This window comes from Apodemus sylvaticus, chromosome 1 (genome assembly GCF_947179515.1).
Source record: "Apodemus sylvaticus chromosome 1, mApoSyl1.1, whole genome shotgun sequence".
Classification (NCBI taxonomy): domain Eukaryota; kingdom Metazoa; phylum Chordata; class Mammalia; order Rodentia; family Muridae; genus Apodemus; species Apodemus sylvaticus.
Genome location: NC_067472.1, coordinates 103,032,313 through 103,046,631, shown reverse-complemented (window position 1 = coordinate 103,046,631; position 14,319 = coordinate 103,032,313). Strand labels below are relative to the sequence as shown.

General features: G+C 41.7%; 1 protein-coding gene and 1 pseudogene across 1 annotated transcript; both read right to left on the bottom strand.

The window, feature by feature from the left end:
• Positions 1–290: 290 nt before the first annotated feature.
• Positions 291–1,253, bottom strand: LOC127681164 (olfactory receptor 51I2-like). Its single transcript, XM_052177161.1, has one exon. The coding sequence runs from the start codon at positions 1,251–1,253 to the stop codon at positions 291–293; it is 963 nt and encodes a 320-aa protein (XP_052033121.1).
• An 8,520-nt stretch (positions 1,254–9,773) lies between these two features.
• LOC127676579 (uncharacterized) lies at positions 9,774–9,898 on the bottom strand (annotated as a pseudogene).
• Positions 9,899–14,319: the final 4,421 nt, after the last annotated feature.

Sequence of the window (14,319 nt, the reverse complement as noted above, 5' to 3'; positions counted from 1 at the left end):
AAAATATGTGTGACATAAATGAGGTCACAAATGAAAAAATTTTCAGGTCAGAGTATGTAGCTCAGTAGTAGAGTGCTTGCCCAGCACGTTAGAGGCCTTGACTATGCCTTGGCTATAATCCCTAGCACCATAATAAGTAATTAAAAAATTAAAATTAATTTTCACTACACTTGTACAGTCATTGTTGATATTCACAACAAAGGAATGTGTATGACTTGATCAACCAAATATGTTATTTTTCTTTCCCCAAACCCTTCACAGGCTCCAAGTCTCATAAGCATCCAATGTCATCAGGTCGAATCTTTTCCTCTCAGCACTCTGAACATGGCTCCCCGGATGGGCTTGGACTTGACACTATAGATGATGGGGTTGAGCACAGGAGGTACCACAAGGTACACATATGCAACTAGGGAATGAACAAGATGAGGCAGGTGCTTTCCAAAGCGGTGGATCATGGACACACCTATGACTGGAATATAGAAGACCAGGACAGCCAAGATATGGGAAACACATGTGTTGAGGGTCCTGATGCGCTCCCTGGGAGAGGCTAGCCCCATCACTGTGTAAAGAATCAAGGAATAGGACATGACAATAAGCAAGGAGTCTACACCCACTGTGGACAGAACCACATAGAGACCATATAGGATGTTGACAGTAATGTCAGCACAAGCCAGCTTCATGACATCAGCATGGAAACAGAATGAGTGAGACAGGAGGGTCTTGCCAGGGCAATAGTTCAGTCGCTTCAGCAAGAAGGGCACTGGGAATAGTGAAAGGGTAGCTCGAGCTACAATGGCCACCCCAATCCTGATGATGACATTGTTAGTGAGGACAGATGCATAGCGTAGTGGGTTGGAGATAGCCACAAAGCGGTCAAATGACATGGCCAAGAGCACTGAGGACTCTACCACAGAGAAGGAGTGCAGGAAGAACATCTGGATCAGACAGGCACTGAAGTCGATGGAACGATAGTCAAACCAGAGCACAGCCAGGGTGGAAGGCAGTGTGGACAAGCTGAGACCCACATCACTCAGGGCCAGCATGGATAGGAAGTAGTACATGGGCTGGTGCAGGCTATGGGTCCTCCTCACAGCCAGGAGGATGAGGCAGTTTCCAGTGAGTGCCACAGTGTACATGAAAGAGAAGGGGATGGAGATCCAGCCATGGATGGACTCTAGTCCTGGGATGCCAGTCATTAGGAAAGACTGTGGCTGGAAGAAGGAGATGTTGGTGAAAGCCTGAGATGGGATCATCCCTGGAGACTGCTGAGGACTCTCGGAAGATGTGATGTGGTCAAACTCTGAAGAAACCTAAGTAAAATTATGAAGTTATGCAAAGACATGGGCTATCACATCTGTTGATATGGGTACAAGCATAATTGTGATATATATGAAGCAGATTTAGAAACGTAATGTGCCTAAAAGAAAAAAAAAATACTTCTAAAGAAGGAACTTAGGACTGGTAAGGACTCAGAGAATGACGTTGCTTGTTGCCAAGTTTGATGAACTTAGCTTGTCCCCAGATCTAATTTGGTGGAAGTAGAGCCTGAAGTTCTCAATCTCGCCTCTGATCTACACATCTATATCCCTCATACTAAGTAAATTAATAAATGTCAAATAAAAGAATCTATAAATTCAACCCTGTAAGTAGCAAAGGAACAGTTAAACGTGAAGGACAGTAGTCTCTTCACAATTGAACCTGGCAGTGAGGACTAAGAGCCAGAATACCAGCAAGTTCGCTAGTAAGTCTTCCTTAGAAATGGCTGCATACCTTACTAGAAACAATGGCAGCATCAATCAGTGGATATGTTCATGTGGAAGGAGAACATTTGATGTGGTCCCACTTGTAGACCAAGAACTCCAGGCCCCTAATAACTATTAAGAGTGGAAGTATTATCACCTCCCAGGGACAGGACTCCCTATTGGTCTTTTGGTTTGAAGTTGTTAGCCTGAAACCATATGCACACACATAACAAAAATGGACTCAGCCAGTTGTATTTGTATACTTTTGTATACTTATATGTATAAATACATATGAAACAATAATCATAAAAAATGATTTGTTTGAGCATTGGGGGCATGGGTGGAATTCAAAGGAAGGTGCCTGGGAGGTGCTGGAGAGAGAAAAGTAAAAGATAGATAATGGATTTATATTTTAGTTAAAATCTATAAAAACTAAAAGGGAAAAAAAAACATTATTCTCCAAAATGCCTATAAAAGAAACAGAAGAGATTTCTGTATCAAAGGTTTCTGAATAATTTGAAAGCGAAAGAATCAATCTGTGTTAGTAGAGAGTAAATATAATTGGATGATAAAGTAAAAATCAAAATGGCAGATCAATGTAGAGGAAGATATAAATAGCAAAGCAGTGGTACTGAGGGGACAGAAAAACTTCCTGTTACAAAAGGCATACTGTTAATGAATTAATTAAAATGAATAACCAATGTTAAATTGAGATAATGAACTAGAGAATATATATTTTAAATAGTAGAATCATAAACACAATTTTTGAGAAGAATTAAGTAGAAATGGAGCACAGAAAAATACTTTAATGTATAATTAAATGTTTTATGAAAAATTCAAAGATCACATGAATATACTTATCATGTACTAGTACATAAATACTGATGTAAAGGCAGGTGTATATTATATTAGGTGTTATATATAATACTGCAAGAATAAGAAAAAATTCTAGAGGTACCTTCTTAATGTCTTTGTGAAGCTAATCCAGGAATGACAGTATACGTTCATGGAGAGAAAGCAAAGGCTAACAAGGCTCATACAGTAGTGAGGAGTGTCTGGGTGGCTAGATGTGGCCTCCAAATATCATGGTCACCTGGAAGGAGGCACATGCTCATTGAAAACTGTCGGGTTTTGGAACTTACACTGAATATATAACAAATACGTCTGGAAATTGTTCACTACTAGACAACATGGAACTAGTAAAAAATATCACCTGGGGTCATAAGGATAAAAGCAAGTCAGCCATTTGCCACAGAGTGCAAATGGGCATCAGTGATATTGAGAACTACCGAGTATTGAATCAAATCACATCTGTGCTTGCTATTGACCTTTTTGCTTACTCTGAATCTTGTTGTGTCATAAAACAAAAACAATGATTCCTCTTTAAAGATGTTTATAAAATAGAACTAAAGAGATTTTCTTTTGTAAGACAGTGAAATGACAGGAAGCCATCAGGCTAGTAAATTGAAAGAAAATGATATTATGCAAAATTATTCTGATTTGTAATCAATTACCAGTTTAGAGAAAATAAAGAACAGGAATCCAGCCTGGTTGACACACTAGCAGACACTGAAAAATTTCAGTTAAGGATATACAAAGTGAAGTTCAAAAGGTCACTCCATAAATAAATGATAAGAAAACAGAAAAATGTATAGGTGCCATCTATTCCCTTTAATTATATTTGTAAAGCCTATAGAATCAAGGAAAAATATTTTATGTAATCAGATAAATAGAATATGTAGGTTGTATTAAGATTTTGTTTTGAGGAAACCAAATGCAACAAGAGAGTAAACTTGGAGAAATATAAATCAATGCTAGTTACATTTTTGTGGTGATGCTCTAATTTGATATGATTATAATAATGCAGCTGTGTTTTAATATAGCTAGCTTAAAATAAAAATTGATTCCAAAATAATTGGAGGGTGCAGAGTAGCCATGAGTTGGTACTTATGCAATTGGGTCAGGTTTGAAAATATCCATGGTCTCCTCAACATTGAGTTATTTATGAACTTTCATTATACATATTAGAAAAAATACTGTTCTATAATTATAAATAAAAACACTTAAATGTGATATTTATATAAAATATTCATCTCACTTTCTCCCAAACTACGAGGTCATCAAAATGATGGAAAAACAGGAAGGAAAAAAAGGATCATGAAATTTAGTTTATGGTAAAAATAGAAGAAAGTAAGAAACTGGCACAGATGGTTTCACTTTTTGAAGCAGTTCACCAGATTCAAGAGAACTAAGAAATTTGCATTGGAGATTGACAATAGAGGGGTTTCATAGGAAAATTGCAGTCTCTGTCTTATATATGTCATCTTCCCTTGCAGGAAGTTCTTCAAAGAAGGTTCAGAAGACACAGAAGGGCCAGAAAAATGAGAGGACAACACTGAAAGGAGCAACTTGACAAGAGTTGAGACTACCTAGCTCTCTTCCCTTACTTAGATCAGAGTCACAGTAGTAAGCTTGAGTTTGTACCAACTGTTAGGCATGCTGAGGGCCATTTCAACTGAAGAGTATAATTAGAAATGTCTATGTAAAAATGCCAGTGCTGACAAGGATAGCTGAGAGGATGGACAAGTACCCAGATGGGAAGAAAACCGGATACACGTTTCATCTGATTCCTCTCTTTAGATAATATTAGAAATACTATGTGAGTTTCCAATTTGCATTTGAGCTATAAACTCTAGTACTTTGGCTCATCAGTCTCCTAGTTTCTATGGTTTCTTGTTCCAGTAGATTTCTCTTTGCTTGGTACATACCTCACTCAAACTCAGACCACCATCTGAGGTTGATAGTCTGTGAAGAAAAAGCCATTCTGGCGGCTGGGTACTCTCCCTGGCTATTGTTCCAGGCTGTTCTGTCTGCAGTGGAGTGACTGAGATTTATCTCCCTGCACAGGGATTTGTAGCAGCAGCATCTGTCTCCAGGGAAGATAGGAGTCACAGAGGTATCATTCCACTCAGGTGTTCTAGGAGTGGGAAAGTTGGAGCTGGCTTTTAAATCCAGAGGAAGAGAGTTCAGAATCATAGACTACAGCAATTGATCAAATTTGAGTTGTCTTCAGAGACTAGTAGCATCCCCTGGGCCAGTGTACAGGATGAGTCCTACAGGATTTTTCTGAATTATCATAGAGTAGGCATAAGAAACAATGGGTCTGGAGCCCAGTGTGACCAAACCTGGTGTAAAGGAGTCTGGGAAAGCTTTCAAGGAAGTAGGTATGGACGGCTTTCTAAACAGCCTAGATTGTGATGAGTTCTTAGCTCTCATTCTGAAATGACTAGGAGTGAGATTTTGAATCTTAAGTGATTCTGCAACATGGCAATCTTAGCATTGACCTAACCAATCAAGCAAGTGGAACAACGACAAAATTTGGACAATACAAAAAGGATGACTAACAAGCCTGCCAGACTTGGATTCAAATCCTTTTCTCAATTTTGCACCAGGAAGAATGTGAGATTCCTCCCAGTCTCTCTCAGTTAGAAAACTCTGTGTCAGCATTATCCCAAAGTGCCTTGTAAATCACATAGAGCCATAATCTACTTCACATTGCAAAATTGTGCTCATTCAGTCCCTAAAATTTTAATCCTCACAAACAATAACAAAGCAAGTTAAATGAACGGATGAGAGTCTGGACTAGACATTTTTCAGAAGAATATCTACAGATGGACAATGAGTATGTGAGAAGATACTCAGTATTACTAATTATCAGGGAAATTTAACCCACAATGAGATGACACCTCATATCTGTTAGTTATTATAAAAATAATACAAAGATGATTGAATCCAAGTATCCACATCTGCACTGATCGGTTACTGGCTGAACCTCCCAAGGAACAGCCACACCAGGTTCCTGTCAGCAAGCTCCTCTTGGCAACAACAACAGTGTAGGTTTTGGTGTCTGCAGACAGGATGGATCTCCAGGTGGGGGCAGTCCCTGGATGGCCCTTTCTTCAGTTTCTGTTCCAGTTTTTGTCCCTATTCTTCCTTTAGGCAGGAACATTTCTGGGTTAAAAACCTTTGAGATGGGTGGGTGGCCCCATCCCTCAACCTGGAGCTGTGCCTATCTATTGGAGATAGTCTCTACAGTTCTATCTCCCTTGTTTGAGGTATTTCAGCTAAAGTCATCCCTGTTGGGTCCTGGGAGTCTCCAGTGGCTATGCCCAATTCCTTACCCCCCACTGCTCAACCCTCAGACTGAGCTCAGAGTCCCTGGTGGGGGAGCTGACAAAAGGACTAGAGGAGCAGAGGGGGATTGCAACCCCATAGGAAGAACAATATCAACTGGCCAGACCACCTAGTGCTCCCTGGGACTAGACCACCAACCAAGGAGTATGCAGGGAGGGATCCATGGCTCCAGATATATATGTAGCAGAGGATGGCCATTAAAGTGGAGGTTTGATGCTCCAGCATAGGGGGATGTTGGAGGGGTGAGGCAGGAGAGGGTGGGTGGGTTGGGGAGCACCCTCACAGAGACAAAGGGGAGGGAGGAGAGGGTAGAGAGAGTCGATGTGGGATGGGGGGTTGTGGAGGGGTAACCAGAAATGGGATATCATTTGAGATGTAATTGAATGGAATGATTAATTAAAAATAATAAAAAGATAAGTTGAAGAGATTGTAAAGTATAACTTTTATTTGCCTGGTATAATTGTCATTTCAGAGACTTACAGCTGAATAAACTCACCCTTATTAGTTTTTTCTGAACTCTGGTAGCTGTTTCAGTTCAGCTATTTTGGCTCAAACTCCCCTTCAAGATAACAGATTCAAACTGGCTTCTCACTCTATTGCTCTGCTTGGCAAACCTACCTCTGAATTCCACAAACTGAGCTACAGGGACTGCAGGGAACTAAACTGAACTCCACTTAACTGTACTGCTTTGCATTCAACCGAACTCATGAGAGTTGACTCTCAACTGTCTGAACTTCTGACCTTCTCTTAAATAGTTCCACTTTCCACTGTTCTCATGAGAGTTAGGAATATCCTATCCTGTCAAATCTTTCTCTGATTTTTCACTTTGAATGTCCTTCAATTAGATGTCATTGTTTGGATTTAAGGATGTGTAGTAAGGGCACGTCTGCATTCCAGCCAGATCACACAGATCTAGAAAGTCTTTGGATGTGATCAGAGAAGCAATGTTGTATTAAAATTCTTCCAAAAGAAAGGGCAAATGTCAATGAGGATACAGAAACAAATGGATTTTTTTATATATTGGTGCAAATGTATAGTGATTCAATCTTTATAGAAAGCAGTAAGGTGTTTTCTTCAAAAATTAAAGATAGAAATATTGCATGATCTATTATTCCTACTACTGGGCATATATCCAAGGGAAATTAATTCAATTCATGAAGAGTTATCTGTATGGCTATATTCTTTACAGGGTTATTCACAATAGCCGTAGCATTCTTTGTGTCCATCAATAGATAAGTAGATTGCAAAAAATGTAATTCTCTCTCTGGAGTATTATTCAGCCTGAAAGTGAGAAAGTGTAGCCATTGGCAATAGCATGGGTGAACATAGAATATAATTCTAAGAGAAATAAGTAAGACATAGAAACACAGATACTGAATGATCTTACATGTGTATTATAAAAGTGTTCAACTCAAGAAGTGGATGAAATTGATAACAAAATAGCAAGTCCTCCAAGATACTGAGGGTGGGAACGAGCTGTTGAAATGATAAAAATTTAGGTTATGTAGGACCAGTAAACTTCATAATATGGGACATTTGCAGGTTATTTGATTACATTGTGAATCCTGAAATTGTGCACTGAAAAACATCTCATTGTGTTGTGGCTCAGCCCTAGCACTTACCTTTAACTCAAGAGCCTTCTGTTTATTGTGAACAAGTTGTGGTGTGGCTCAGCCTAGCACACACCTTTAACCCAAGAGCTTTCTGTAAACAGAATTAAATAAAGTCAGCCATAGGTCAAGAGACAGGGCAAGCAACCAGATGACAGGGAGTGAACATAAGAAAACCCAGGAAAGAGAAAGGGAAGTCTTTGAGTTGAAGAATATACAAGATAGAGTGGAGGAGGAGAAGGAACTTTTTCCTTCTGGGTTATTGATAGAGTAGGAAGGTCATCTGATGCTTTCTCTGCCTCTCTGAGCTAACAGGCTTTCACCATAGCATCTGACTCCTGAGTCTTCATTTGGTAAAATTGAACATTTGGAATTTTGCTATCTCTTAGGATTTTTTTGTTTTCTAAAGAGACAGAAAGGTAATACATCCAGATGGGAGAAGAAAGGGTGGGGTGAGAGGAGGAGATCTGGGAGGAGGAGGAGGGGCAACTGTGATCAGGATATATTGTATGAGAAAAGAATCTATTTTCAATGAAAGGGGGAAAACCCAACAGTGACAATAGTTAATTATAATGTATTGTAGACATGACATTGTTAGAGAATAGACCTTAAATGTCCTCACCACAAAAGTGACAACTGTAAGATGATGTACCCTTTGAATGGCTTTTGTTAGCCATTTCACAATAGATACATTTGTAAGAACATGGATTAGCACTGTACAGACACAGTTTTTGTCAGTTATTTCTCAGTAAGTCTGGAAAATATTGTTTTATCAGACTTATTTCTTGATTTACTTTGTTTTTTATTTCTTTAACTTTTTGCCTGTTCTTTGTGAATTTCATGTTATGCACCCCAATCGCACTCACCTCCACTTCCCTTCATACCTTGCCTCTACCCATGTAATCTCCCCTGAACAGAGAAAAAGAAATCTCATTGTGAAAGCTGTAATGTGTTAAAGTGTGGCCCACAGTATACCCTTTAGTCCATATTTCTTTGCTTGCAAGTATTCATTGTAATAAGTTGTTCTGGTACACAATCTTTGGCTTCTGTTATGCCGTAAATCCTGGAACCTCACTGGGACTCCTCTGGGATATCCTGTCATTGCTCAGTGTCATTGAGATCCTGTAGGACTGGCTCCATCATGTACTTCAGCAGTTCATTGATGTGGTAGATGTTGGGATGGGATAGTTCCAAGCCCTGGATTTGGGTCTGAGAGGTATTTGATCTGGTCAGCCCACCAGCTCTCCTGCACCCACACCAGCAGGGCAAGCTCTCCTGCCCTTTCCTGGCTGACCCATAGGCCAGCAAGGGACAGGGCCAGTTCTCCCACTCTCATGCCCTTGGGGTTGGTTCATCTTCATCCATGTTATCAGGCCCAGGCCTACTGTGCTGCTCTGGTGAAGTTCAGGGCCTGCTCTCCTGAGTGCTGCAGCAGGTAAGAGGCAGTGACAGCTGTCCTGCTCTCAGGAGTCCATGGGACTAGCTCTCCTGCCCACTGTAGGAGAGGAGGGCAAAAAGAAGGGGAGGGATCTCTCCCTTGTCTGTGTCCCTGCCCAGAAGAGAAGAGGCATGGCTAGCTCTCCAATGCTCAAACCCTCTGGGTGGCAGCTCACCCACAACTCCTGCAGTGTGCCAGGGTCCTCTCTCCAGAGTACTGCAGCTGTCTAGGGGTGGGGTCAGCTTTCTTGTTCTCATACCCCTGGGCTAGTTCTCCCATGATGCCTGGGCAAGGGGTGGGGCCAGTTCCAAACAGTCCTCAGACATCAACATATTCCCAGACCCAGGACATTTGTCTGGCCTTTGGTGGTAACAGACCTCTGCGGTTGCAGGGATGGACCCAGACATGATCTCTGGTGGCAGCACAGGCCAAGATCCTACCATTGTCCCAGGTGTCATCGGTACCTGGGTGACAGCCTGAGGTGGCTACTCACATCAGGCTGTTCCTCACTACTCTCAAATCTGCAGTTCTCCCTCTCTTCATTGTGCCCATATCTTTCTGTTTCTTTTTCTCTTCCATTTCTCCACCACTCATTTGCTCCTCTTAGTGACACCTGTGGCCTCTGAGTGTCTGTGGTCATCTCAGGAGTGGTCTCAGGAGTACCAAGCCCCCATTTGTGAATTATGGCACCAGGTAGGGGGTCATCTTTGGTATGGTTCCCTCCTAGCTCCCTGCAAGCCTGTGTGCTGCTGGACTGGGGGGGGGACATCTTGGGCTCACCATTTTCTGAGTGTTAGACTACTACAGATGCTCACAGGGCAGAACACTCAAGGTAGACATAGCATCTTTCCTCTCTGCCACCTACTGGTGCACTTGTAGCACAGCATCACACCTGCAAAGCCTCTAGAGGCAGGTTCCTGATTTATTTCTAAGCCACTTATAATCTCTGTGATTTTCTTTTTTATTTAGCCACTGCTGTGGATACCAGTTCATAGCAGGCTTTAGTTACACCTTAGTTCACTCTTACTAAAGTCCTGTGTCCTGTATCCCCTGCTTTTTCCTGGCTTCTCCTTTGATAATACAGTATGAGTGGCCCATGGAGATTCATTGAATACTCAGGCAGAGACTGCTTACCAGTACTTGAAACTACTGTTTAGTAGGATCTAAGTGGGAAAACTATCCCCTTCCATCCACAAGGCAGCGTGTTCTGTGACAAAGTTTAGGGAGTTCTGTATGATCTAGCGATTCCTGTCTAACGAGTGCGCAGCTCCACCCTGCATTTTCTTTAGCTCTTTCTTTTCTCTGCTGCAGTCTTGCTGTGGTTCATTGCTGGTCACTGGGACAGACTGAAGCTTGTAGTGTGTCAGTTTGGCTACTGTAATGGGAACAGAGTGGCCCCTTTGCTTTTTTTCCATTTGCTTTTCCTAACTTTAATCTGGTTTCAGCTTAAATATTCTCTTATGATCTGTTCACGAATGTTTTTTCACACTCCAAACTGCTTTCTCTTTCCTTGGTGTTGTTGCTGAACTTTTAAAAACGCATTATGGACTATTATATTATGGTCTCAATGTTCATAACTTTCATGTTTCAGGCCATAGGATGCTAGGATGCATTATATAGGATTTATTTTTGAATGACATTAAATATGTATACAATGTATATTATATGCTTCAAAATGTAATGAAACACATTTTTACATATAATTAGCGTACCCTATTTTTTAAAAAAAGGCCAAAATGAGAAATGAATACTACAGATGAACTATGTATATGCTACAAGAATTGGTGATTACTGTCAGAAAGAATTCCAAATATGTGATAGGAAGGTGACAAGTTTTCACATTTTGTTTCAGGCCTTGTAAAGGGTAAAGGATTTCTGAATATTTATCTTTGAATGGCATTAAAGATGTAGACAAAGTATATTATATATGTTTTAAAATGTAATGAAACACATTTGTATGTATAATTAGTATGAACTATGCTTAGACTGCAAGAACTGGTGGCGATCATTGTCAGAAAGAGTTCCTAATATGTGATAGGAAGTTGGCGAAATCTGGTTGTAAATGTACAATAAGTGTAAATCTTCTCCTCCGGAAATAATAAAAACAACCCAGGGAAAGCTCTATTTCTAGTAATAAGCTCATTATAGCTTCACATTTCTAATCAAGCCCAACTAGGATAAATAACAGAGTCCAGAAGTGAGGGTTACATGCTATCATGGAGAGACGTGAGCTTCTCTATCCTAAGGCAAACTTGTGCTACGGCTCTCCAGGGGACTGGCTACCTAAACGAGTGCCCTGCTCTATCAAGCCAACATAAACATGGCTGGGAACAGGGCAGTGCTTTTATGGTTATCTGTCCCTGGAGACCCTGTTTGCTGGGAAAGACACTCTCACTACAGTGACCATTTGCTTGAGAGTCCCAGTTTCAGTGGCCTCTCACAGAAGGAACAGTCTAGAGCCACGTGCCAGCTGACTAGGCTTCCCAAATGCAAAAGCCCTTCCAGGTAATGGGAACAGGAAGACAAACACTCTCCCAGGATCCTGATTTGTGTAGCTAAGCTGTAGCAGTGGTCACTGCCTGCCTCTCCCTTTAATTTGCCATGTTTTGAAATGCAACTGCATTTCCTGGGCCAGTTTTGGAATTTGGCCTGCTATCCCATCTCCAGTGAGCTGTCAATCACTTCCATTCCCTCTCTATCTCACTGAAATCCCATCTCTATCACCCATTGTGCTGTCTTCCATTTCCCATTCATCCAACCTAGTGTTTGTATGTAAGAAGGAGGGAGTGAGGAAAAGAGTTGGGAGGAAAGAAAGGAGAAGTGAGATCCAGAGGAGAGATAGAGAACTTGCAAGTCCATTGTACTGGCTGGTTTTGTGTGTCAACTTGACACAGGCTGGAGTTATCACAGAGAAAGAAGCTTCACTTGGGAAAGTGCCTCCATGAGATCCAGCTGTAGGGCATTTTCTCAGTTAGTGATCAAGTGGGGAGGACCCTTGTGGGTGGCACCATCCCTGGACTTGTAGTCTTAGGTTCTATAAGAAAGAAAGATACGAAAGCCTGGGGAAACAAGCCAGTAAGAAACATCCCTTCATGGCCTCAGCATCAGCTTCTACTTCCTGACCTGCTTGAGTTCCAGTCCTGACTTCCTTTGGTGATCAACAGCAATGTGGAAGGTGTAAGCAGAATAAACCCTTTCCTCTCCAACTTGCTTCTTGGTCATAATGTTTGTGCAGGAATAGAAACCCTGACTAAGATATCTACTAAAAATCATTTTATTTTACACTTTGTATGTACAAGTGTTGTCTATGCACTCAGTACATGTATGCTTATTGCATGCAGAGCCCAGGAAATAACATTAGAATCTCTGGAACACTGTAATAATAGACAGCTGTAAGTTGCTATATAGGAGTCAGTAATTGAACCTGGGTCCTCTGGAAGAGCAACCAGTGCTCTTAACTGCTCAGCCACCTCTCATGGCCTCAACAAGTCCTGTTTTCAAATTCCAAGCTTTCAGGCTAATATCACCAAGTGGCACTCAGGCAGCTGAGACAGGAGGTTGGTTGTGTACTTAGACCTTTTCTTGCTGTGGCTTCAATGTTCATTTTTATTCCTTTATGAATCAACACTTTTGCCTGCTCCCATTGTAATGTGACAGGGTTTATTGAGAGCACACTAAATACTGAATACTGTGTTAAGTGTTGATCAAGGCTTATCGGACCTAATTCTTACAAAAGCACTACCAGGTGAGAATGATCATTAACTCTGGAAAGAAGGAGCCGGTCCAAAGAGTGAATTGACTTGATGACTCATAAAGCAGCTGTTCTTTCTATTGGGTCCAATTTCCTTTTCGAGAGCCTTTGAATGTTTCCCGTGGTGGGAAATTCTGCCTCTGGGAGCAGTTTTGATTTTTTTGGAAAGATCCATAATTGGTAGGAACAGAGTGTAGTTTAGATTGAGAAATGCCATGTTTGGGCAAAGAACAGGTACAGGCAAAGGGAAGGGGCCCACCTCTCATGTAGGCCAGAGTGCAACTTCCATGGAGTGTCCTGAGGAGATATTGTGGCCCTCAGGCATTCTGTAAGGCTTGCTAGTGATATTAATAGAACAGCATATTTGAAATGTGGCAGGAATTTAGAGTTTATCTTACTCAGTCACAGTCCTTCACCAAAGAGACTGCATGAACTAGGGAAGATCACCCATCTAGTGTAGGAGTGACAATGGAGCTCAGGGCCACCAAATTCCAACCAGTGGCTCTGTAATACCTTTGTGTGGGGTTCAGTAAGGCTGTTCTTGTGCTTTTCACCACATTCTTCTTTGTCTTTGTTCTCGTTAGGGTTTTATAGCTGTGAAGAGACACCATGACCAAGGCAACTCTTTTAAAGAAAGCATTTAATTGGGGCTGGCTTATAATGAGGTTCAGTCTATGATCATCATGGCAGGAAGCATGGCAGCCTGCAGGCAGACATGGTGCTGGAGTTCTATACCTTGATTCAAGGGCAGCAGGAAGGAGACTCTTCCACAAGCAGTCAGTAGAAGGGTGGAGCTTGAGCATAGGACCTCAAAGTCCAATCCCACAGTGATGCACTTCTTCCAACAAGGCCACATACACTCTAACAAGACCACACCTCCTAATAGTAGCACTTCTTATGGGCTAAGCATATTCGAACCATCACAGTCATCCTCTGAGGGGACATAATATGGAACAGAAGAGTAGAAAGTTCTTTCTCTCTGTGCTCTCTCTCTCTCTCTCTCTCTCTCTCTCTCTCTCTCTCTCTCTCTCTCTCTCCCTCTCCCTCTCTCTCTCATACAGATTCTCATATAATCTGTGGATTTATACTCACTATGTAATTGAGGATGACCTTGGTCTCTTAGTATTCTGACCTCCATCTCCAAAGTGCTGGGATTACATAGCATGTGTTACCATTACCCTCTCTTCACTTCTTCAAAACACCCCCAAAGCCTATGATTGACAACATTAGAATGTGTTGCCCTAGCCCTCAGTCATGCCCCCAGATGGTCCTTTTGGGTAGGGGTTAAGAAGGCACAGAATCAATGACTCAGATTTTGGGAACCAGGTGAGAAGCAGAAGTAGACTTGTATATTGTTATAATAGAGAGTGCCTTTATGTCCTCTGCCCATGTGCCCTCTGGCACCAGCCGATTGGCTGCCTTGGTGGTCACATGCTCTGTCTTTGTTCATCTCCAGGTGTCAGGCAGGTTCTGGGGTTTAATGCAGAAGCTGTGTGGGAGGATGGGGGCTGGGGAGTGGAGGGTGGGGGGGGTGAGAGGCACTAGTCAGGACAGGCTGACTCACTTCTCCTAAGGTAATGCATA

Excerpts from the sequence above, each read along its gene's own strand:
- LOC127681164 (XM_052177161.1), bottom strand. The coding sequence starts at position 1,253 with ATGATCCCATCTCAGGCTTTCACCAACATCTCCTTCTTCCAGCCACAG.